The sequence below is a fragment of the Mugil cephalus genome, chromosome 5 (genome assembly GCF_022458985.1).
Source record: "Mugil cephalus isolate CIBA_MC_2020 chromosome 5, CIBA_Mcephalus_1.1, whole genome shotgun sequence".
NCBI lineage: Eukaryota > Metazoa > Chordata > Actinopteri > Mugiliformes > Mugilidae > Mugil > Mugil cephalus.
Window position 1 is genome coordinate 10,974,480 of NC_061774.1, and position 25,835 is coordinate 11,000,314.

The following is a 25,835-nucleotide window of genomic DNA, read 5'->3' on the forward strand; positions in this document are numbered from 1 at the left end:
AATCCTAGGCAAGCAAAAGCAGTTGCTCCTTAGTTTGTTGATGGAAAAAAGAACAGAGCGATATCAGCAAACACACTTGCTCGATTCAAAGAGCGGGTGCCACACGAGAACAAAAGCTAAGGTTAATGCTGACAGCAAAGCGGCTTTGGAGTCTGTTTAGTCAGAGAATCACTTTTGTTTACTTTTGTTTACAGAACAACAAGAGGAATCAAAGTCTGACCGGCTGTGGGGCCACAGCGCTGAACATGCAGAGAAGACTGAAGTCCTTTTTATTGACAGGTTTGCATGCTGTACAAAATCATGATTTAAAAACATTAAAAGTAACATTTGGCCCAAAAACATGTTTAAAATTACAGTTACAAATTGATTCCATTCTGAACAAGTTGGTAATGTTTAATATTCTTTTGAGCGGAACAATCAATTACAAATGTAAAAATTGTAATGAGTCGAATTAATAAAGCTGGTTCCTCTTTGTCGTTTCTTCAGGGTTAATCCAAAAGTCGAGCTGCGGGAGTGAAAACGCTCTACATGATAAAGAAGGCATTAAAAATACAGAAGAGCAAGTGATATTGTATAAATCAAATGAGACATTTGCTCAGCTCGCATGCCCAAAAGTAAAACCAAATGAATAAGAGTGACTGCGGTCACCAGAGGGCACTGGCTGAGGCATGAGTCCATTAACGCAAATTGAGAAAGATCACAGAAACCTGTACAGCAGTGTGAAATATCAATATGATATATTTTCTGTAATTCACAATTTTGTAAACCTTCATATAGTGTGTAACAAGACATCTAAGACAAGCAAATGACTTTGGTGTTCTGTAGCTACAAGCTAAAAACAAAACAAAAAAAGAATCAAGAAAATGTTCAAATATATTATTCAGCAAAAAGTTCACCCCATTCCCGCTCTTCTTCATTCTAGTTCACAGTGGTCTCCTTTCACTAAAGAGTAAGAATCAGTCCAGACCACCCGTTAAGGAAAGACACTTTTACATAGTTACATCTGTTTATTATAACAATGTTCATTATATTGGCTAAAAAGGGACATATAAACCCAAAAATATACTGTGTGAGATGGCACCGATAAGAAATGTATAAATGTAAACTAACCTGGAGTTTACTCAAAATGAAAACTTTTACATTTAATCTTAACATTCACAGAGCTTCCTTCAGAAAACTAGCATAACAAACCAGGACAACAAAGACTTGGCACTGATCTGCTACAGCTTCGCCAAGTCTGTGAAAATTCTTGATCGGTTGAGAATTCTGAGAATGTGGAGTGGGGGTCCAGTTTCTGAACAAGTCCTCGCCAGTGGGCAGGCATGTCCACTAATGATAGAAACAATGGTTTATGGGCAAGGCTCTGTCTGACCGTCTGTGTTTTCCTCTGAAAGAATCTGAAGAGCCGAGTTGAAGGAAAAAAAGAAAAGGAAAATACTCTCGAAGGATGCGTCCTTGATCTGCTGTTTAGTTCGTCCGATCGTCTTTGCTGCTCTCTCATTCGTTTCCCGTGCTGTCGTATGAAAAAAAAAAAAAACCTCAAGGCAATTTCACCACCACCACGCAGGCACCTGCCCTGCCAATGTTGAGAGGGACCTCCTGCAGGAAGACAGAAAAGGTTAACATGCAGGCTGTCTTCAGAAAAAAAAAATAATCCCCTTTTACTTCATGCAGATTAGAGGGTTAAAGTGGCCAAAAAAAGAAAAAAGGAAAAGCAAGCTATAAAACATTGATGAGCTTCTCTGTCTTTACCAGACTTATGCGGTGAAGGGTGTTAAGGAATGAGCAAGAGCCCTGATGTTACACGTTTTTAGCACAAAAATAACAATTTTAAAGATCAAAAGTTCACCAAAGACTAGTTCTGGAATAGGAAAAATCCATTTTTCTTTTTTTTTTTTTTTTTACCTCCGTCCACTCATTGTTCTGTGCGTCGTAGGACTCGACCGTGTTCAGGTAAGACTGCCCGTCGTATCCGCCCACCGCGTAAAGCTTGTCGCCTAGCAAGCAAACGCCCACGGCGTCCCGGGAAACGCTGAGGGAAGACACCGTGGTCCACGTGTCCGTCTTTGGGTCATACCTGTAATTGCAATATTGGGGTCAGATAAAAGCAAAAAAAACTGCGTTCATCAGATAAGGCCCATCCTCGAGAGGAAAACTACGCCAACTGGAGCGCCCTTGCGGTCACCCTCTTTAATCACGGTCGTCTTAACGGTCGCTGGTGAATTCTTCTCAGTGCAGGGAGGCAAAACGAAAGGAAAGTGTCGCACTTTTGAACAGCAGCTGATGCACGCTGGGCCCAGGGAGAGATTGAGAGTGTGGTTTGTGTTGTATGATTCCAGATAAAATAAAGTCACTCAAATGTTCAGAGACTCAGTTGCGTCTCATTACCATGAGGCTTTATGTCGGTGCGAGCGCAAATATTTTTAATTATTATGTGACAGAACTTGATCTGCATAGATGTCCTCGACTACTGCATATTTATGTAAACAGTAGATCAACTACACATAATAAAAATGAGTTAAAAGGCCCCAATCACATGAATATGTAGCAGTTTTACCATGCTAGGACGGATTATTTAGCATAATATGTTGGTTAAAGGGAGTATAAGACTCTTTAGTTAGATAGTGAGGATCAAATGCATGAATTTAAAAGTTAAATTACTTTACTCATTACTCGCTTAACACAAATGAGGGCAAATGTTTTCCAGTGTCTTTTGTCACATTGACTAAATCAAGACAAGAGACATTAAATCTATGTCATTTGTTTGTTATTAATATGATAACTGTGCAAATGATATCTGCACTTCCATCCCACTAAATTATTCCAACCTGCTTAGCTCAGGTGCAGATTCAGGAGGACACCGTGGCCACCAGATGGTGCCAGACACTACAAAGTAAAGCCAGGCCTAATACCTACCATCTGTTCAATTGACTGTCGTGCAGTATAATGCAGGCGTGTCTCAAAATGCAGGAAGAGGGTGGGGATCAAGAGTTTAACTGCCTTTTGTTCTCATGAGAAAATGTCAATAAGCTTGACCCCACCCATTACCGAGCCCCATCAGCAGCAATCCAAACGCAGCCTCGTGTTTGTGTGTTTTCTCCCGAGCAGAAACATAAACTGACCTCTCGACACAATCGGAGAGCCTAGAACAGTGGTTGGAGGCGGGCGCGTCGTGTCCGCCCACGGCATACAGGAAGTTGTTGTACGTCGCTACGCCCACTCCTCCTCGCCTCTTGGCCATGGGCGCACACATGCTCCACTTGTTGGTATGCGGATCGAAGCACTCCATGGACCTCAGGCACGAGCTGCCGTCACGACCGCCCACAGCAAACAATCTGAGGAAATCAACAAAACGGTTCAAAAACACGCCTGACGAGAATGTGAAGTCAAAATGAGCGCAGAAGTAACTCACTTGTCAAACAATGACAAAAACAATGACAGGACAGTGATAACGTGAGAGACTTTTAGAAGACGCAGTAGTGAGCGGTGGATAGCGTTTCTCCCCTGAAGGCCCTCTTGTTGAGCGTTCCAGAAAGATCACATCAGGGATTTAAGTACTTGAAGACCAACATCAAGAAAGCAGGGGCGAGGGAAATAGCTTACTTGTTGTCTATTTTTGACCCAGCTGCAAAAATAACTCAGCACTGAATACTGGATGTAGCAGAACAGCAGCCTATTTTCTCCTCTGGTACACAAACACAATTAGAGCTGCTCTGTTCTTTGCTTAATTTACTTCTAAAGTGCATTGTAATGCCTTTAACACATACAAATACATTAAGTGCTTTTGCTTTTATAGAGTCCAGACTACACAGTATAAATGACGACACTAATCAGAGTAGCGTTTGCTCTGAGCTGCTAACTGCTGCACAACCGTGCTTTAGTTTATCTCACACAGACCACAAAGCCATTCAAGAAGCACAATGCTGTCAGACAGAGACTAATAGCACAGTAAAACTCCACTTTCTGTTGGAAATAATGAATTAGATTCTGACCCGTTATCAGAACAAAGCATGTGCATGAAGATTTTTGAGTTTTCAACTCATTTTTTGCACCGTGTGGAAGTGAACTCACAAATGATTCCACACTAGGAAGTTAAGATTTTGCAATAAAACTTGATGTGAAACAGGAAACAGCACAGTAACTATAGCACTGAAATAAACAACTTTTCAACAAAGCTTAAACAACTACTGCTAACTACTGGCTTTTTGTTTTTTTGCCGTATTTAATTGCCTCGTGCGTGTTTACTGAGAAACAGAGACACAACAGTGAAGTGAGGTCGCACGCTGGGACGGTTCAACAATAAGGAGGCGGCGCGACATACTTTCCGTTGAGAGCCGTGACTCCCATGGTGCTCCGCGGTGTGGACATGCTGGCCACGTAGTTCCACTGTCTTGCCTGCGGGTCCCAGCGTTCCACCGTGTTCAGATAACTCCAGCCATCGTGGCCTCCCACAGCATACATGGGCCCCTCCAGCACAGCAATACCTACACGAACGGAGACGAGAGATCCAGGTTAGATAAAAGATTTGTTTGAAGGGATGAACGGTGCTGTCAGGCCACCACTTGGAGTTTTATATTTCCATGTTGATGTGTTTGTTGAAAAGCCAACACATAGTGTCTCCGTAATTACTTGTACTCCATAAATACATAATGAATTGTGTTGCGGTTCAATTTACATCATGTATTTCAATTCTCTATATTGCGCACAGTAGGTGCTCTAACCATTACTTTTATTATATTAAATATTTTCATTCAAGTGTTGAGTGCCATGTTCTGTCATATGACTCACTGAGGATAAACGACACAAAAATGACTGTTTTTTTTTCAATTTTGGTGGTGCACAAATGTAAATATAAACCACATGTCAGTGAATAATCAATGAAAAAAAAACATGAAATGAAACTCTTTCCATTTTCGACAGTTCTTGAAAAGAGCTGCGGCCAAGCTACGGTACATCTCCCATTTTAGGACTGAGCGGCATGAGTCATCCAGCTGACCAAACCTATTCAGAAAAACAGGAAGACTATAAAACTACATTGTTATTCCTCATTCCCAAGTCACAGAGGAAAGCGGTTTTCGCCAGCAACAATGCAGAGGATGTTTTAGCACAATGGATTTTTATATTACAAGCCTTATTTCCTTTGGTGAGAGTTCAATTATTTCGAGGGAACGCGAGGGCAAGACCACATTCAGGGAATAACATTAACACTGTCAAACAGAAATAGTTCTGCTAGTGAAGCTTCTCTTTTTTTTCTTTTTTTTTATTACCAACTGGTGCTTTTGGAATAAAAAAGACATACTCTTTTTCTTGTCTTCACCCACAAGGCACACAGCAGGAAATTACCATGCAGGGATGTTGGTCGATACCAACTTCAAATATATTCAGACTGAAAATATGCAGAAGATAAGCAAAGCAGCGAGAGATATTTGCTACAGGAAGGATCAAAGACAGCACAGGTAATCTGTATGGTGTGATCTCCTGGGCTCGCTGATACCTCCGACCACACTGGGCGTGTGAGCTGAATGCTTTGACAAGATCTCCCTGTTCTGTTACTCAGACCTGTTTCAACTGTGAATCAAAACCCCTCTGATATGAGATTTATTGGGCAGGGAAGGGTAAGGAAGAGCAGGGCCAGCACAGCTTGCCAAGCTTTGATAGGGGAATGGGAAAATATCAAAGGTCTGTGTCAAAGAAATGTGTGATTTTTCTTTTTTTTTTTGAGCATACCATTTGTGACCCTACCGAGCAGGCTTCCTGCGATTGTTGATGTCTCATAACAGCGGGTTCCCTGACTGAGCTCAAACCCCAAAACCCTGAAAAGAATTCTGTTTAACGTCGTCGGAAGTCATAATTACTGAATGTTACTGAAAGACAATTTCCTTAAATGTTAGAAAAAAAATGTATGTTTTTATGAATGGTAACAACTGCTTTTCTGTGAAATAGTAACTCATTTGTTTTAGAAAATTACAAGGCAAATGAACAAAAATTTGATTTGAAAATCGCGTGTTTAGTGAAATATATATTATATTCCTTGAAAAACAGCTAAAACATATGGGAGCAGATGTGAGTTTGTGGGGTTTTACCAGATTTATTTACAGAGCTCTTTTGTCAGCAGTGCTTTTCATTTTTCTTTTTACATTTTTTGGAAAGCAGTCTGTGACTTGTCTGTGAAAGGGGTTAAACCAATACCTTTAACTTTGTGCTAAATTAATTTGTGCTTAGTTACAATCTGTGGACAAAATAAAAAAGTAGTTAAAAAATAAAACTAAAAAAATTTTTAAATAAACTAAAAAAATAACTAATAAATATCCATTAACGTGAACCCAACATATTTTGGTGAAAGGATAAGGGACGGCTTAATATTGAATGAAAAATAATGATAATAATAATATATATTTATAAATAGCACTAGGTCGAGTCCATCAGTTTGGGGACCTTGACCTGAAAAACGTTGAAGACCCCTGCTTCAAACAAAGTCCTGTTGTCAAAGCTAGATGGCAGTGTAAATTAATCAGTGTATCAGTTTTCTTTTTTAGTGAAAGAATCTGGAGTACAGACGTCTGCCAAGACAAACACTCACCAAGGCCGTGCCTGTGTGTTGACATTGGGGGCATGGTGGACCACACCTTGTTGATGGGGTTGTAGCACTCCACCATGTTGGACGTCTTGAGTCCATCTCTCCCTCCAACCACATACAGCTTGTTGTCTATCACTGCCACGCCAAACTGCAGCCGGCGTCCATTCATGATTCCCACCTGGACCCAAGTGTTCGTCCGCAGGTCGTACTTCTCTATAGTGGTGGAGCCTACATTAAAAGGTATTAAATTCAAAGTATTAAAGTCAAACTGCTGCTGTGAGTTGACAACTAGTGCATTTGAGCTATACCTTTGGTAGCGTCCATGCCTCCTACAGCGTAAAGTGCACCCACAGTGGACTTCCTGGGTTTGGTCCTGGGACTCTGAAACATGGGGCGTCTTTCGGGCAGGAGATGGTACTTCATGGCCTCCATCAGCAGCTTCTGACATTCCAGATCGTCAGAGAACATCTTGTTGTTTTCCAGATCCGCAAGGAGCTACATAAAAGAGAACGCATTAAAACATGCAGAGAAACCTACGCTAATCAGCCACAACATTAAAACAACTGACAGGAGAAGTGAATAACATTGACCATCTTGTGAGAATTCAGTCATCTACTGGGAAAACTTTGGACCTAGACATGTACCACCAGAAACTGATCAAGTATCTATGGGATGCACTGGACCAAGCCTGATCCACAGGCCTGATCCTCCCCTCAAACCATAGGACTGAAAGGCCCCACTAACAACATCCTGTTTTCAGACACAGGACATCCTCCGAAGGCCCATGTCCATTCTCTGATGAGTCACAACTATTTTGGAGGCACAAGAGAGACCAGGCATAACATTTTGACCATTTTTCCTGATATTGTATTAGGAAGATGGTTATTATTTTATACCTGGCTTGCATAGTACCTTGGACAAACCATTGACTGTATAAACTATGGACATACTACAGATACTATGACATCACCCATTGGATTCTGAACCTCGAAAATGAAGCCTGAAGTGGGCGGAGATTGGGGTCGCCATATTAGATGACCTTTACCCCACCCACCCACGGATTTTCCAAATATGGACGTGGGGGGCGGGGTTGTGTCAGAAGTTGAGACCCACCCACTCAACCCCTCCTCTACCTGTCAGCTCAGGCTACTGCTGGTAGCAAAGCGGGGACGCCCTTAACTACGCAGAATTTAAACTTTAATAAAAAATAAATGAATGGGTTAGAAAAAATCATGTCATAAGTAGTGAAATAAACTATTAAGACAAAAACCTTTTTTCTAAACATGTTTAATAACGCTGTTAAGATGTGCTTTTTAACATGGGTATTTGGTCCCTTTTGAAGCCAGCCTCAAGTGGCCACTCGATGAACTACAGTGTTTTGCACTTCCACACGGGCTTCATCGCTCAGACCTGGAGGTTGCTGCTTGGGACAAACCAATATTCTTAATAGTCAGCACAACACAACACAACAGGCACACATATTCGCACATATCATGCTGTAACTCAGCACCTTAATCAAAGATCAATATCTTGCAAGACCATTTTCATTAGATCCTGGTGCATAAACATGTTCTTGTTTGTCTGTTTATTTGGACTGAAGTAAATTATTTTCAGCTAATTATTGCAAAAAATTATTCCTATGAGTTTAGTCCGTGTCGTTTGCACCTGTCAGTACATGCAAAAGTAATTATACTGTTTCCGTGTTAAATATGTAAATAGGTCTTTGAAGATTGAAGAGGTTGCTTTTCAGACGTTTTCCTGAACATGTCTCCACGCACTCCATTTTCACTTTAAAGTTGATTTTAACCTCATTTATTGATCTTGCTCTCCCTTCAAATCTTGGCAGCGCCGCTCCGCTCATCTTAAAAAACAGTGCAGTTTGACAAAAACGATGATTCATTCGCGTTGTTTATTTGCCTCGCAGCAAACAGCATTTTCCCAGGCCAACGGATGAAATAACTTATGTATTGGCTCACATTTTCCGCATATTTTGTCATTCATAAAAACATTTATTCATTTAATTTTTTTTCGCGGGCATTCGTGCCAGATTTGTGCATCTGTTGACAATAAACAAATTAATTTACATGAGCACAGAAACAAAGAGGCATTATTCAATAGGGGCGATATTTTCACGCTTCATAACTGCCAAACATCCTTGTCTGTGTTTGATGTTATGTAAATTGGGATGTCAAAGGGAAACCAGTTTTTTCTTAAGTCATCATTCAGTCGTTCATGGCCTGTCAGCGGTCAACTCTGAGAGAAGGTCTGAGCAGTCAGTATATCTCACTTTATGAGAGCAGACAGAGGTCTTGGGCAGTCTTGAGTTTCCACTTACAGACTAAGTACCGATCCTTAGCTGTCTCACCTGCGGGGGAAGAAGAGGCAGGCGGATGTAAGCGAGAAGCACCCCAAGGTCCTGCTGTCGGTGCTGCACGTCGTACCTCACCCACATCATCAAAGCCTGGAAGATGGTTTCTTCATCGGGAACGTTGATGTCATCGCTGGAGAGCAGCTTAACAATCTCAGCCGTGGGGAGCAGCAGGAACTCTTGGTTCTGAATGACCTCCAGGAAGTGTTCCTGGAACACAGAGGAGACACGGAGGAGACAGATAATCATCAGTTATTAGCCGAGGAGTACGCTTGGTGCAGCAATTTGTGTGCGCGCGCGTGTGTTACTATACCTACGAGGGCCCAGTGGCACAAGGACGGAGGAGCAGAGAAAAATGAATGCTAGCAGATAGAGAGCGCCAGTTTGGAGGTCTCTATCGACAATAACCCACAACCCATGATATTCTCTCTCTCTGTTACTCATCAGTTTTGACCGAAGACATGAAATTGTCGTCTGTTTCACTTAGCTCTTGAGATAAAATGATCCATACAACAACAGACTGCAAATCAATCTGGCATGAAGTACTCCCCGAAAATCTTCTTCATAAGCTTTTAAGGCAGTTTTGCTGCTGATTGTACACGATACCATTAAGCCGTTAGAAGCTTTTTGATGAGAAACAGCAAAGCTCAGCTAACCACCGTAACAATCCCACCAAAAGCAGTGTCCAACTCTAAGTTTTGTGGAAGCTGTTTTCTATGGCCTTCCAAAAGATTAATCTTCCATTTATTGGCCAAAGGCCCAGGCAGTATTACGGCACTGCATGGTTACCTCTCCAAGGTCTTTGTCTCTGGGCAGTTCCATTAGAGATGATCTATAAAACACTCTCCCTCCTGTATGCATTTAAATACATGGCAGACATGCAGGGCAATCTTTGGCTATGATCCGGTCCTGTTTACTCTCTGAACAAGCCAACGCAGCATTAATTATTAAGCCGTTGCGCTAACTTTGACAAATCAAGTCCTCACTCTCGAGTGGGTGCTCAACAGTTACAAAAAAACAAGCGCGCTATTGATCATCAACTTGCAGCAAATTACAGTGTCTTGGTCCAATCTATTATGAGAGTGGTTTAAAGAGCTTAACACGGACAGCCTTAATGAAATGAGAGACATCTATTGATCTCTGGTGGTAAAGCTGAGGAAGAATTCTTTCCAATTCTTTGCCGTTTGCTTTAGACCAATTATTTGTAATTACCTACCAGAACAGCTGACAACAAAACTGAAATCTTAAGCAAGTTTGTTCTATAGCCATTTAAAACGACATGTTTTTAGATGCTGGCAAACTCATTTGTGAGTAAATGGCTTGGAAAACAAGATCAGCGGGAGAGGAGACTAATTGATTTAAATACCGCATAAGTGTAATTGTGTAAATACCGATGTTTTTGAGGAGGAGGAGGAGGAACGCTGATGCTTAATCGCAATCCAGTCCGGAACAATTACCTTCCAGGAACTTTCTGATTTCCACTTCATTTTGTAGAGGCTGGCCAGAGCAGACTGCCATAATTATCTTTGGAAAAAATTGGGATTTGTTATGTCAAAAATCTAAATTATTTATTGAGAGTTCTGTTGACGAAAAGAACTACTGCCAACGCAAATAATGAAACACTACATTTGTATGCACTCATCAACATCAAAAGGGCAGCTCCCCACTAAAGGAAAAGGATGTCAGAAGCAGAGCTGCCGTGCCCAGCTAGGGAAACCAAGCTTATCAAAACACAACTCGGTCCACTCAGAACGCAGAGGACAGTCTTGCAGGAAGCCCACAGCTCTCCCCGCTCATTACTGAGGTGATTGAACAGGAAGTTGGCCCTCTTGTGCAGTCTGATGATTAGATTAACCCCCTGGTCTTGGACGGGGACTGTGTAAACACGGTGAGCAGATGTCCTTCAGGAGATAACGCCTGTCTCACGCCGTCACTTCTGCATGACCAGCAAGAAATTATCGGAGAAATATACGGATGAATCTCAATCCAGCGCACACAGCCCTGGGAGGACTACATATGTAATAATTGCCTGCCTGGCAGTGCAGTAATCAATGTGGTATCTCTTTCTGACAGCACGTAACCAAATTAAATAACATGCAGATTTATATTCAAAATGTGCACTGAATTCACAAAGCAATAGACTGCGGAGGCAAAAAAAAATAGAATCCTGTCAGTCTTACATTATGAGGAGCAGAGTTAATTTGATCTACTACAATGCGGCTGCCTTTCACATGTAATTAAACTGAATTTTTAAAACCTCTTTTTGCAGTTATAGCTTCCAGCCAGTGGGTGTTCATGCAACGGAGAGTGCGAATCCCATGCAGTAATTCACCCCACCCTGTAAATATGCTCTGGCACCGCTCGCTGCCCTACCATGGTGTAGTTATGTGCCACATTGAGCAGGTCCACGCAGCCCTGGGCGTCCGCGAAGGAGCGAATTCCGAGGCAATTGGAGGGATGGAGCTGTTTCATCAGGAAGTTACAGCACACCTGGATGACTTGTGAAAGCTGGAGGAGGCAAGCTGCCGCTAATAAACTCTCGATGGTCTCCTCTTTCAGCTCAAGGACACCTGCAATGTCAGGACAAGGGAAATGCGTTTTTCACGACATGACTGAGCGGAGGCTCCACGGCTAAAACAGCTCTGGAAGAAGTATTATCAGGTGATGGTAATCAGGTAAAGGGCAACACATCCAGTATTTGCGGTTTAAATACAGATTCAAGAGTAATAGTTACACTTCGGGGTGTAAGAATAATACCAGGGCAACGATCTCAGCTGTTTCTTTTTCCTGTATTTACTGTAACAAAACTGAATCAATATGATTTACTTGCAACAGTGTAAAATCGTTGACATTCTGATTCAGATATATGGTAGGGGATTTGCCAAAAGGCCAATTTGCCTGTTAACATAAAGCAATTTTCTGTTGAAGTGCTGCCAGTCAGTCAGCCTGACGACAGATTCTCTTATTGATCCATTTTAATCATGCTGGATTCAGAAAGTCTCATAACTATTACAAGAGCTAGTGAACGTCTTTATGAGCACTCACCAGTGTAGGCAAAATGAACAAGAGATCTGAGGGCCTCTGGATCCACTCCCTCCATCTTGATCTCCTCTTGCTTTGCCTCTCTGACGTCGCTGGTGAACATAGCAGCAAAGTAGTCCGACACAGCACTTAGGACCAGTCTGCCACGGAGGAAAAGTGCATTTAATTAATGCTTTGCATTACGCTGCCTGTCCACGGGAGATCTAGATGCTGATTATTTCAGGAGTGGGTTTCACATCCTCGAATGTTGCTCTGCCTTATAATGTAAGTTATCTATCCTCAGTACATTGTATCTAGTTGTAATAAATGAAAGTGCACCCATTCCTACAGTGATTTATAGAGGTTGCGTGCTTTTACACCATGCAGGTCACAGGAAGAAATGGACCCCACCTCCAATATGGTGCGATTTCACTTTGTCACCGCGTGACAAATGATTTCGTCTCACATACTTCATGTTGCTAATAGCTGCGATGACCAGACTTCTAATTACGTGAGCTCATTTGTCTAGCTCGCACAACTAACTAGATTCAAGAAGGAAAGGGAGAGATCGTATGTCACAGCAAGGAAATGCGTTTGAGAGAATAAATCAGCCTACACCCACATATCCACAATTTTATGGTTTGTAATACTCATATTTATTATATCATTTGTCATTCATTATGACTCAACCCTGCTTTACATCTGAGGGAAATATAACTACAAAAATGAAGCCACAGATCCATGTTTACCCAACTAGGTTACTGGGATACTTGTTTTCTGTCTCTGTGGAGCCATCCAGTTTCTGTTTCACGAGTCGCTCCGGATGAACTGACAAAATATATCGGTAGACAGACATGCAAGCAGATGCACTCGGTGAACCCAGCGGCTTAGAGCATCAAGGGGATGATGCGAGTTGCTCAATTCGGCCATTCAGCCAAGGCCTGGACACCCAAATATTGACACCTCTGTGCAGCGGATCACAGTGTTCTTCCGCGTATCGAATGCGATGCGGAAATGAGGATGGGCAGAGGCGTAATTGGACAACAGCAGTGTGGTTATTTAGATGCTCTCTCCATCCATTCCCCCTTTCCACTGTTCCACCTTTTCACCTGAACGTCAGAGGAAACCTGTTTCGCATCTCAAAGATCATTTAATGATTCCAGATGGATTAAATGGCAAAACCTGTTGCGAACTGTGATCCAGACCAAAAACAGGAATGTCTGCATCGCCAGCTCAATGAAATGCATCCTGACAGGCTTCCTTATGTGCAACGTAGATGGAGGTGTTAATTAACAAAAATCAAAGCAGACCGAAGCAACACCAACCTGTGAGCTGGTATCTTGTGATCCCCTGCTATCAAGAGGACATCACACAGCTGCTTGTGCTGGAGGTAGGTCTCCATCTTACGGAACGTCTGCTCCGCGTGATTTGTGGCCTGGAAAAACTCATCAGAGGAGTTGGTGTTCATCCTGGAGAAGGTGCTAAGAACCAACCTGTGGATAACAAGCGCGGGGGGAGGCAGAGAAAAGACATGCGGTGTGATTAAAAAGAAATGGATGCGAGCAACTAACCCTGACTGTATAACTGCAGCCTCTTTACACTCTGTGCTTTTAATATACATTATTAATAATATTTTGGCATTGCATCAGAATCCATTTCCCACAGGGGAACATGGTGTGTAGTCTCCTTTGAATTAATAGTCAGAAGACGGCATTAGGGTTGTTGACAATTCAATTTTTGATACTGGAAAATAAAATAAAATGATAAAATATATTAAACTACTTCATTTGAGGAGATATAGACCAAAAAAGAACATGAAACACTTGAGAAATAAATGAGGAATGTTCATTTAGTAGCAGAAATTAATTAAACAACTCAATCATCCTCTCTCACTGTTTGTGCTTCTTGTCCAAGTGTGAAGCCAAATAAATAAATAAATGAATAAATAGCTGTACACAGTGAGATAAGCAACAAATTATTAAGGACACAATAGAGCTTATTTGGACAAATGGCACCCCTGAATCCGCTTTTCCCCCATGGTGCATCTGCATCTTTCTTGCCACTCTAAGCTGAAATTAAAACCGTTACAGACTAAACTCCGTACATAAGTGGATAACTAAGCGTTTCACTCCAACGGGACAAGCCAGCGCTGACAATCCATGGAACTGCTTTCCAGACGGAGAGTGTGCGTGTCTCTTTTGTCTGTCCCCCCTGTGCATCTGCATATCGGCGTGTGCATGTGTGTGTTTTTTTTCCAAAAACAGGGACTTAACAAGTGAACCAGCCGTTCCTCGTTGCATTGTGGCTGGGCTGAGTCCCCCGTCCCTACGGGCGGCAAGATTACATGCTGCTGTACAGGCATCCGAGTAATCCCTCGCACTCATGGCAAATAATGCAGCCCAGTCACTCTGGTGTCCTTCACAGAGAAAGTCCACTCATTGACATTTAGGGTTGTTTGTTATGCTACATAAACATCCGAGTTGTCTCCCAGAGGGAATTTTCTGTCATCTCACGGTCCTTCTGCTGTGTGAAGGCTGATAGCGCTCAAGAAAAAAAAAACATTACTGCTATTTAAAGCGACGGTTAATGTCCCCATTCGTTACTACCCAGGCACTGATATGAGAGCTGCGTAAACTAGTAAAGTTACAGATTTGTCAATACAAATGAACTGAAAACCCTGTAATGCTCGGCAGCGCAACATATTGGCCCACACGAGGATTTATATTGCAGGAAGGAAGAAAAGATGGAAGCGGAGGAGGGGGGGGGTTGGCTCTCATTGACGTCCTGATTAGCACACGGTTATAAAGTTTTTAGCACAGCGCTGAAGTTTCTCCTCTTTGATTACCAAAAACAACAACAACCCCTCCCCTACGGGAATTGTTTATATTGCTCTCCAGTCACCGCGGCAACCTATAGTCTAATCTTTATTGGGAGACTTTATGCTAAATGCAAGGGTAATTTATTGCCCTGTCACGATATTCCCCACTGACTCCAAAGTCTTTGGAAGGAACACCAAACGAGACTGAATAAGCAACTGGGCCATAAAACGGAGATGCATTGCCTTTGTATTGGCTCCGGAGCACGCTGTAAGGATTTTTCGTGCCTACCAATCTCTCAGACACTAATTGCTTTGGTATCACATTCTAGGGAGCAGTAAATTTGCTCTGAGGTGTATATTTCGCTTCCACTAGAGGGTCGGATCATCCGAGGTACAGCCCAATTTTATTGAGGCACTAAAACCCCAGAACACCTTGCACCAGAGAAACTGCTGTACAGACAATGCTGTACATTGCACACTGCTAAACAATTTACAGAAAGTCTGAGAGAACATATAGATTATTTTTTTCTTAGTGGTGCACAGACTAAAGGAACGTTTTTAGTGAGGCTTTTTGCATTCACAGAACAAGACAAGTGAAGACAAGTTAGTCCATAAAACAGAGCCAGATGAACTGGAATGGAATAGAAGACTTTGCTGCTTTATTTACCATCGCACCTCATCCTACAGCAGATTTCCTTCAGTGTGTGCACGTCACCTGAAGTCTCATCATTTGCCCCTCACCACCTCGCAGCTATCACACCACCATGTGTCAACCTGGTTCTGAGACACCGCAAAGACGTTGCATATTCAACAATGTCTGGTGTGCAGATGAATAAGATTTCAAACTCCCTATGAGTCCCCCCCCCATGAGACACGGGCGAATAAATATATGAAAATGACACTCAGAATGAATAACAACGCAGTGTAGTTTGTGTTTAATAGATGAGATCGCTAAGGAGACTCATCAGCGTAGATTAGCCCCTGGCTGTAGAGGTTATGAGTCAGCCGTGTCGCTGAAAAACTCTTACTCTTATTCTAACTAGTGTCAACTTCATCCCTCTGCAAGAGGAAAAGTCGTGCCTGCCTGGGCCAAATGGGAAATGTATCTTTCAAAATGGATTACAACAGCCATTTTACCCAGAAGGCTGCCGTGTAGCTTGTGCTGGGTTGAGAATTTAACAACTCACACAAAGCCTCATACAGCATATGCCAAGCCTATACATTCCACGGGATCTTTATGCCCCTGTCATTTGACAGCCAGTGTGCTGTCACTGGGCTTTGTGTGGAGAGAAGTATATTCACTGACTGTAATAACTTGATCCGGGCAGCGAGACTGGCGTGGTAACTCTGCACAGAAATAGATTTTTCTCTCTGCACGTCTCCTGTCTCAGGAGCCGAGGCTCACAACAGATATTTTTCTTCTGATGCCGTTGTTAAACTGGCCGTACCTGCCTAATATCAACGATGGCTGAGGACCTCGGGCTGAATGCGAGAATCTGCCCGCAATTGTTGCCGGTTCTGTTGGAGAGCGTGATGGAAACCTGACACAGCTATTAGCAGAAATGAAATACGGCCTTCTTCTAACTTTCCTGGGGTGGCCCTGACTGCTCCGCACACAAAACACAAAGCACGGCCAAATAAAGAAATGTGCTGCGGGTATAGAATGTGTGTTAAGGTTGGGGTAAAAGGGTAAGGGAATGCATTACGTCAATGACTGTCCTCACAAAGACGGAAAGACACGCACGCACACGCATGGGCTGAGGGTTGGGGGCATCCTGTAAATGCAAAATGTGCAGATCTTAGCAGAAAGCTCCTCGCTGCTTTGCTGATGGCAGGTTAACTTACACAGTGTAGACGTGCGGTCATTGTTGCATTATCCATATTTTATCTGCATCTGATGTTAACAAATTCACCTGAACCACTGCTGCAGTGGGTTGCCCGTGGTCTGCTACATATTCATATCATTTATAGATTTAGCTTACTAGAGGCTTTATGCAGTGTTAGATCATCTAAAAATGGCGACTTAAATGTTAATGTTTTTATTGGCAGGAAAGTAAAAATAGCAGAATCATTGAATGGATAATTCAATAATGATTTCCCCTAAATCCTCCCATGGATCCGCATATTAAACAAACTGGATGTGTGCTTATATTTTCCCTATAGCAGGTTATGATTTTTTTTTTTTTTGTCGACACTGTCATATTTTCAGTTTGACCACAGTTGTTGATTGATTCTATTTCAATGCAAATTACTGTACGCGAGTACCTCAGGGCACTGTTAGACTAAGTCAAGGCCCCCACTACGAGAGCCCATGTAAAATTAATAGGAAACCGTGTCAGGGATTTTTTTTTTCTTTGAATTATGTCCATTTGGGAAAAAAAGACGAATCCGTATTTGAGCAGAAATTAGAGAATGTGCCCAGCATGTAATGGGGCGATATGTCTTCTCACTGCTGCTCAAAGCATCGTTCAGAACTAGTTTCGTCCGTAACTACCATCTAAGATGGTCTTTGGCAGAGTGCACGCTGATGTGGCAAATTTTAAGAACAACGTTCGCCATTTATTATATGCAATCAAACAGCCCCACCCCCCCCAGCCCCTGGGGGCATCCTTTCGAGATCACAACAGGTATACCGTGCTTTGCAATTTACTGCATCTTATTGATGCCTCCACGGGATGTACACAGGACCCTATAAGCTCTGTGGTGTTATGAGGCATTCAACAAATATCTGAATTACTGCTGCTGACAGGGGGAGAGATGGTGGTATTTCTTTTCCAAGGCGGTGCAGAGGGAATTGAGATATCATTCAAACTAACAACCCGCTGACTCAAGCCTCCGTTAGTGTTTATGTGGGAGAGGTCAGGGTTTCCATTCCATTCAGGTTAACTTGAGTCGTATATTCTGCGTCAACGATAGCGAGAGGTTATTTGGATGAGAGTCACGAGGACAGAGCAAATATCATGTATATGGATATGTAGGGGCGTTAAGTGCATGGATGAGGAACAACAAGGTATTACACATCGAGCAGTCACTTAAATGAGAAGAGATGACTAAGTTCTGGAGGTAGCATAAGAGTTACTGACCTTTTACGTTTGTGTTTATATTAATGCAGATTTTAAGAATGGGATAAAAAATTCAGCTAACTATAAGATAAACAAAGCGTTTTTTTAGTGCAATGTCTGACTTTCCAGTAAACTGATGTGAACATAACTTATTAAACTAAATGTATGCAGGTACCACATTATACAACCGGCCAAAGTCATTAATGTGCTAACGTTTAGTTGAATTGAAGGTTTTATGATTTATAGATGTAACACATTTTTACTGACATCATATGCACACTAATTATAACAAATGCATTGTAATACAACAGTTCTTCACTAAATCCTCCTCCACTCCTGATATAATGTTGAGTTTACGTTGAAACTGTGTTTGAAAGGTGGCGATTCAACCGTGTAATCGTCCTGTAGGACGTAGCTTGTGGTGCTGCTAAACTGGATTGAATTAAAACACCAACGTGTGTCTGTTATTCAGCCCAGCCCACGGGCTAAAATGCGCTTGTCAAAATAATAAAAGCATGAGCTGCTTTCTTTGACTCTGCCGGTAATCGAGTTTGACAACAATCTGAACTATTATAATTGGAGGGGTGAGAAACCAAATCAATCAAAACGTGGAGAAAAAAAAAACTGATGGGATGGATTTCTGTGTACACCGTGTGGATGAAACTCATCACTTGGGGGCCACGCACCCCCAAATGACTGACACATATTTTCCAACTACAGAGGGAAGGATACAACTTTTGTATTTTTCACAGCCAGCAGAGCTCCTTCTAGATTCAGCCTGAGGGATTGTGACAAATTATGTGTCAGGGATTTATGATGTGAGACGTAATAGGGCCACCCAGCTGGTGGAGCAAATGAATGTGCATATCTCAGTGACATCCACACATCTGCTTAGCCGCAGATGAACATGCGAGCCATGATGTGTCACACAGTCACTGGTCTAATTCACCGTGCTGCACTGTACATCTACAGATGCTGCACTTGTCCCAAAGTCATTCCGAGCAATTACTCCATCACAGTTAATGAGTGGCTGTAATCTGCATTAAGCGCGACGAGCATGAGCGAAGTGAGACTGTCCAACATACAGATACGTATTTCCCCGATAACTGCTCAAGCAGCTTATTTCCAGCTTTTTCTTTTTCCAGATCGGTCCACAAAACTCAAACATTTCTTGATTCAATAATTATGTAAAACACTTGCTGAGTGGGTGATTATTTGCATAGAAAGAGGAAGCTGCCAATATTATTTGATGCACTGCAAAGGAAAATTAACTTTTTACGTACACAGTTTCCTGCCGTATATGAGTACAGCTGCAATAAAGTGCAGTTGGACCAGACCGCAGGACCGTTTCAATATTTTAGTGTTATTGTCAAAATATGACGGCTGCTCTGTATTTTACATGGCCAGCATGAACTCAAGGTCCCCGGGAGCCAGTAAGTTACACATTTTTACTGTGAGGCACATCTTTTATGCATGCACGTTTCACACATAGGGATTCCAAAACATGAACATCTGCCAATTATGCCAACATGAAGAGCAGAACATCAAGTTGATTCCAAAACTGCATCTTAACTCAGAATAATTCATGTTCTGTTCATTGAATCTGACCATTCACAGCCTGTGGCAGTCACTTAATCCACACTGGCACGTTTTTTTTTTTTTTTTGGTGAAGGCTATGTATTTAGAATTAGCTGTGAGCTCTACATAAAAACAAAGGAACAGGTTTCCTTCCATTGTTCATTTCATCACCAGGTGCAGAGAACAGAAGCCCACAGCAAAGCTGAAGGACCAATAACCTTAGAATGTCACAGACGAGATAAAAGGAGACTTGGTCTTTTCATCCTTCATGTGAGGTGCTTTTAGTGTTCAGCCAGCCAGGCAGCACACACACACGCACACACGCCAACGCACACACACACATATCCCTAACCTGTTTACTTCCTGGAAGAAGATGTAGGATCACAAGAAAGACAGCATAGGAAGACAGGGGGTGGGATTTATAGATGGAAAACTCATTTGTGAGAGTTTGGCATTGAGATATTTGATTTAAATATCCTGTTCCAGCCACTAGCTAGGATAGCTTTTAGCATAAAAAGTGGATATATTTGTGGTCGGCAGCCTACATAATTCATATGGTAGAACTGCTTTCTCTCTTTATAGGTCCAGTATGTGTAAGGTGATGTAATGGCTTTTTCTCACTGTCCACTTTTAACTCCGGAAGAAAGCATTAGTCTGCCACGTAAAAACGAAATACTCTGAGGAATCGGGCAAAGCTATTCTGTGCATGTCACCTGGACCACAACACGGACAAAGGAGCAGTAAAGGCCTCGGCTTTCTGTGCAATGAATAATTAAAAGGATGTTTTATTGGTTTATCCTGCCTAACATGCGGTGGACAATGAAAGTGAGCAGTCCCCAGGTGAGCCACAGTGGCAACCGACTAGCCTGAGTAAACTGGAAAATGTTAGCTGTGCAGACGATTTATTTTTAGCCTAATTGAAGCCTCTATGTGCAGATTGACTTGAAAAAAAGATTAAAGATGGAATTTAAGTCTGTCTGTTAGGTGGTAAGTCGGGTCCATCTTCCCGGATCACAACAAACCCCATTGCTTTTTAATGATGCTGCAGTTCAGATAAGATGGCGATTATATTTAGCAGCTATACTTTCATTTTGAAAACTAAATGAACCATGTGTCTCCAAAATCTCTGATAATCGAGCCTAGAACGACTAGCGATTAACGTGGCACAACAGACCCCGTCTCTTAAGTTTCTAACACCTATTTACAGCCGTACCTCTCTCTGGCCTCCACCTCTGCAGGTTCCTCTGTGCTGCTTTTCACATCTTCTTGGCCAGTGTCCGTGTCCTCTTTCCCCGTGGTGCTGGGAGAGGAACTGCTCTTTGAAGACTCCTCATTGACCTGGAGACCTTGGATGGTGTTCTGCTGATGATGCCATGACTGATGACCCGCTCTGACATAGACAGGTGTGGGCCCTGGCGTAGGCGCCAAGATGCTGTGGACGGGGCTGTTAGTCTTCCGGAGTCCTCCAATGCCCCTTTCCCGTGAGTGACTCTTCAGTCGTCCCTGGACTGGCGTTCCTCTGTGGTCCAGGCCATCCTGCTGGATGTAGCCTCCCACACCGCCAACGCCTCCGCCTCCACTGCCGGCCGAACCTTGGGATGAATGGCTAAACCAGCGCCAGCGGAGCCTGAGGATCTGTTTCACGTCAAATTCCTTCTTCCCCGACACAGACATCCTGCTCTGGCTTTGGAGACGAAGGCAATGGTACGTTGAGTCCCCAAAAACATGGAGAGCAAAGAAGAGAAGAGCCTTGGTTTCAATCCTCAGTGACTACAATGTGCCCCTTCTCTTCCGTTATTGTCTCACTACTATCATGTCCACCCCCTCCTCCTTCTATTACTCCTCCGTTGTTCTTTTACTGGAGATGGAAAGCAGTCCTCTGCAGCTTTTGTTCCTGTGCCTGAGACTACTACCCTCCCTCCAACTCTCCCTCTCTGTCTTTCTCTCTCTCTTTCTTTCCCTCCTGTGCTGCTGCTGTTTCTGTTTGCTGCTGCTGCTGCTGCTGCTGCTGCTGCTGCTGTGCTGGAGCTGAGTTAATGCACATGCATGATCCACACTCCCTCCCCTTTGCCTCCTCTGTTTCGCTTTCTCTCTCCCCCCCTTCTCTTCTCCTTTCTCCTGTGCACACACACACACACACACACATATATATATACGTGCACTCTCTGACAGGCAGACCCATATACTCTGGAACTAAAATGAGAAAATCTTCTGAGCCCTGCCTAGACCCCTCTGATGCTGTTCGGTGTGTCCCTGTGCGAGTATGTGTATATTTCTGTATTTGTGTGTGCTAACGGGGCTGCCTGCTCTTGCTGCGTGGAGGAGGTGGGGTGTCAGGGAGCCAGGATGATGAGGTCACACCTTAACAAAGTAAATCACTGCTTGCTGAAGGAGGGACACAGGAGGATGACTACTAACTGTGCTATATGGAGTGTTTCAGGCGCTTGTTATGCATCAGTGTATGCGGATACACACATGCACGCTCATCCATAAACGGCAAAACGGGGATACATTAATATATCTTTCATAAATAAGCAACACACACCAGCACACACCGTTAAAGGCAAATTAATTTTGCACCAACACGCATCTGTGCAGTCGGCTATTCTCACATCAAACAGAATCCCAAGGGGGAACGTCTCAATGTAGGTAGCCATGCAGAAAAAATATTCTCCTTCAGTCACTGTCTTGAAGCCCCCTGTGACTACAAGTGAAAAACTACATACTGATGAACCTTCAAGGTCAGTAAGACGCCTCTCCCACAGCCAGGGCATCAGAAAACCCTTTTTTAAAACATTTCAACAATACCAAAACCCTGCTTCTGGATGAACTCAGAAGCATTCCTAAATTCCTACTTCAAAGTCAAAGTGACACGAGCACATGCTGACAGCATCAAGAATGTATGAAAACACATGGTACTGAGCTATGCTTTAGGGTGTTCTGTCAACACTACTGGATCTTGACGTTTTGAGTGCTTTGTTAGGAAACCATTGTCAACGAAAACTGTACATGCCTATGGGACAGGTGGTAATTGGATTTTGAAATGAACAAAAATGTCTATTCATCTTCGACTTGCTCGATACAGAATAGTGTCTGGTCAGGATTTAAGGGTTTCTGCAATAGAATAACAGCATTGATGTTTTTTCACTGTAGCCACCTATTATACATGTGCTCCCATGACTTTTTTATCAGTGCATCACAGACTCACAGCTAACTTAGCTTTTGCTCCTGTGAAATAGATGAAAATGCCTGTACGTGTTCCTAATTTCCACTTTCATGACAATAGTGAGCAGAGAACCTTGCACTTGAACTGCTTTCCTCCGCCTACGCTACCTCCCACTGCAGATTTGGGCTCAATCAGATATTGTGTCCACCATTTATCTCAAGCTTAAGCCCCCATTATTGGTATGTTATGTAGACATTGCCTTGATTTGACCTATGAAATATATTAAAATTACTTCCACTAACCGCCTCCATTCTCTGTCAATTTATTCAAATATTGTGATAAAATGCCATTCAATGCTTACATCTTTAAATCAGAATTGCCAGTAACTGTTAAGAGTATTAGAAACGGTTTTAATTAATTGAGATTCTCTCTGCACTGGTGTCAAAAATCACATGTTAAAAATATCATCAAGTCAATGAATTATTCAGATGAACTGTGAAACTGTGAAACTACTAATGCCTGAAACTAGCTGTGTGAAGTGTATGGACAAGAATTAAATTAGGATTACTTGTGTTTAGTTCATAAGTGTACACCTATCATGTGCACGCTGTAGCATGCCTGTCCAAACACAACATGAAACTAGGGCTGCAATACATCCTGTCCTGCAAGTTCAAGCATCTGTTGACCTGCACATTCACTAACCAGTGCAACAGCTTCATACCAAAAAGAAACAAAAACAAAACATGTCTGAGTCAAACAATATAAGGTAAAATTTAATTTTGTAGTTAAAGTTGAATACTGCTCCTACCTATAGCAAGCGAGCTGCTTAGCTGAGTTGCTAGGCAAATTTAAACCAGCCTGTTAGCACTGATAGCATAGTAGCTCATGTGTTAAGCAGGTCTAGCGAACAAATGCTGACTGACTAAAATACGATACTATTTTTGAGTAACAAATAGTATACATTACAAATTACATTTATGAATATGTATTCACTATGCAATTTGAGCATGCAATATCCATTGCTTGTTTTCTTTATCTGCAGCCAAAACACTGAATAATTAATCAGGGATTCCTCTGCGTATACAACTATTTTACTGTATATAATGTTATTTTAGGCCAAAAGGTGCAGCATACAGCAGCTACTCTGAACAAAGGACCAAAGCACTGCTTCAGTTGTCCCAAGGATTCCTTTCTAAGTCCATCTTGGTTTTTATGTACGTTAGAACTTCACCTTTCGACATGAACCATTTCACAACAGAAATCGTGATCATCTTCCGTGTCTAAATTAATGGATTCCATTTATTAAATGCCTTTTTTTGATGTGCAGCATTTATTGATCGTAAGCCAGAGTATCTTCCTCACACTATGCTATGGTAGTGATGTTATAACCAAGTCCATTTAATACTATGATAACATCAAGTACATTGTGTGTAAATTAAAATGAAATTGTAGTTCACACTCACTCTTAACTACAAGCATTAAAAAAAATGCAAATAATGTCTGTGCCTGCTGTGGTTAAATTTGTGACGCACAATTTAATTATGTAGTTTCATAATGTTATTTTTATCTCTTGCAGTTCCCTTTTGGCAGAGTGATTTATCATTAAATGTCATTAACCCCCCAGGTAACATTAGTTGTATGCATAAACCCATGAATGGCAGGGCTCCCTGTGTTTTTGTAATTGGACAGATATTTTCCTTCCGTGCCCCAGATGCATTTATTTTTCCCTACACTATATTTCTTTTTGAATACAACATATAATCTGCTTTTACAGTATTATCTTTAATTTAATTATATTTAGTGTGTGGTGTGTTGTGCCTGGAAAATGAAGTAAAAAGAGAGAAGGGTGATTCCGCAGCAATTTCCTCACTACCAATAAAGCCACCTATATTAAAACAAGCCCTGGCATATTAAAGCTGATTCTTCATGCATGAAAATTTGGATGAAAATCCATATTGTCACATAAAGATAATTTGTGTAGAGACTGTGCACATGTCCAGAAAATCTCCATGCGCCATGATGAGGAAAGCCCATTATAGTGAGATATGATCTAATGTATAGCATCAAGCCATCACACTGGGTAACCTCTTTTATTCTTACAGAAGTCAAGGACACCATCTGGCTGCACGCCGCATGACACATGAGATGTCAGATGTCAGACTGGCGTGGTAAACCACATTATCATCCAACATCTGCCTCCCCACTGAACATGCCTAGGTGCTTAGCTAGTTATTCTTTGAGTGTGCAAGATGTGCAGATGAGCCCTGCGTGCACTAGTAATCAATCTATAATGACTAAATCCCTAAAAAATGTCTGCTGTTGTCCTATAAATGATATTAGTGGAAAGTAATTTTGTAAATCAAGAAAAAAATTGCTATAATTGCTTAATAGCAGCAAAATAATTGCTCTGCTATAGAAATTCTATAAACTGCAGGTAATTTAAAAAGCATGTTTATTTTACGTTTTGCTCATAGGGTTGCACGGCGGATTATTCCGATTTTTTTTGTGGGATACATAAAACATGAATGGCATCCCACTCCACCTTCGCGGCGTGATCCTAGCATGAATATAAAATAAATACTTCCTGCAAAGATGAAAGAAAAGCCTTACATGTCAAATTCTGAGCTTTGTTGGGCAGTGACTAACGAGAGGCTACAGTTCGGTAAATAAAAAGCAGTAGAATATGTGCTGACGCATTCACCAGTACTTATGTGTGTACAAAAAATTTCAGCGCAGTATAGAAAAATACTTGGTGTGCGTAACAGTGATATGCAGGCATTCACTCACACAGAAGTGAGAAGAGGCAAAGTGAACATTTATGAGAAAATGAAGTTTAGTCTCCCATTTATGGCTGAAATAGCAGACAATGTTATGAGTCAGCATAAAGTATTTCAGGCACATCTGAACACAACGCAAAGTACGTTACAGAGGCAGAATAAACGTGTAATAAAATAAAGTAGCTTGAGGTTGAATTAAAATCTTTTACTTACACCATCTTCATGTGGTAATTTATAACAGATATCTTGTAGAACCTGCACGAAATAAAACACTACATTTGGTAATATCTCTGCTTACCCGAGGAACTGATTTTAATCTTCAGGATTCAAACTGTAGAGTTATCTTCTAAAATGAATGGCCAGCAGAGACGATGTCCATGACTATTCCAACTCTTTCTTCTCCTGTGTCCCAGTTTCACTGCAGAAATGTTTGCTTCTCCAGAGAGGAAAGGGGCACTTTCCGCTTTT

The 25,835-nt window shown here is 42.0% G+C and overlaps 1 protein-coding gene across 3 annotated transcripts; it reads right to left on the reverse strand.

Annotated features, from left to right (window-relative positions):
- Positions 1–246: 246 nt before the first annotated feature.
- klhl4 (kelch-like family member 4) lies at positions 247–25,788 on the reverse strand. 3 transcript variants are annotated; one of them, XM_047585974.1, is made up of 12 exons: positions 25,666–25,788; positions 20,638–21,108; positions 13,292–13,459; positions 11,991–12,127; positions 11,319–11,515; positions 8,943–9,155; positions 6,886–7,072; positions 6,581–6,805; positions 4,322–4,484; positions 3,123–3,335; positions 1,906–2,077; positions 247–1,599 (listed from the first exon to the last, which is right to left on the reverse strand). In XM_047585974.1, exons 2-12 carry the CDS (start codon positions 21,096–21,098, stop codon positions 1,540–1,542), a joined length of 2,196 nt encoding a protein of 731 aa, XP_047441930.1. In that variant the 5' UTR covers positions 21,099–21,108; positions 25,666–25,788; the 3' UTR covers positions 247–1,539. The 3 variants fall into 3 exon arrangements, with proteins under 3 accessions (XP_047441930.1, XP_047441932.1, XP_047441929.1); XM_047585976.1 differs by lacking the exon at positions 20,638–21,108; XM_047585973.1 differs by lacking the exon at positions 25,666–25,788 and having other exon boundaries at positions 20,638–21,668.
- Between the last annotated feature and the right edge of the window lie 47 nt (positions 25,789–25,835).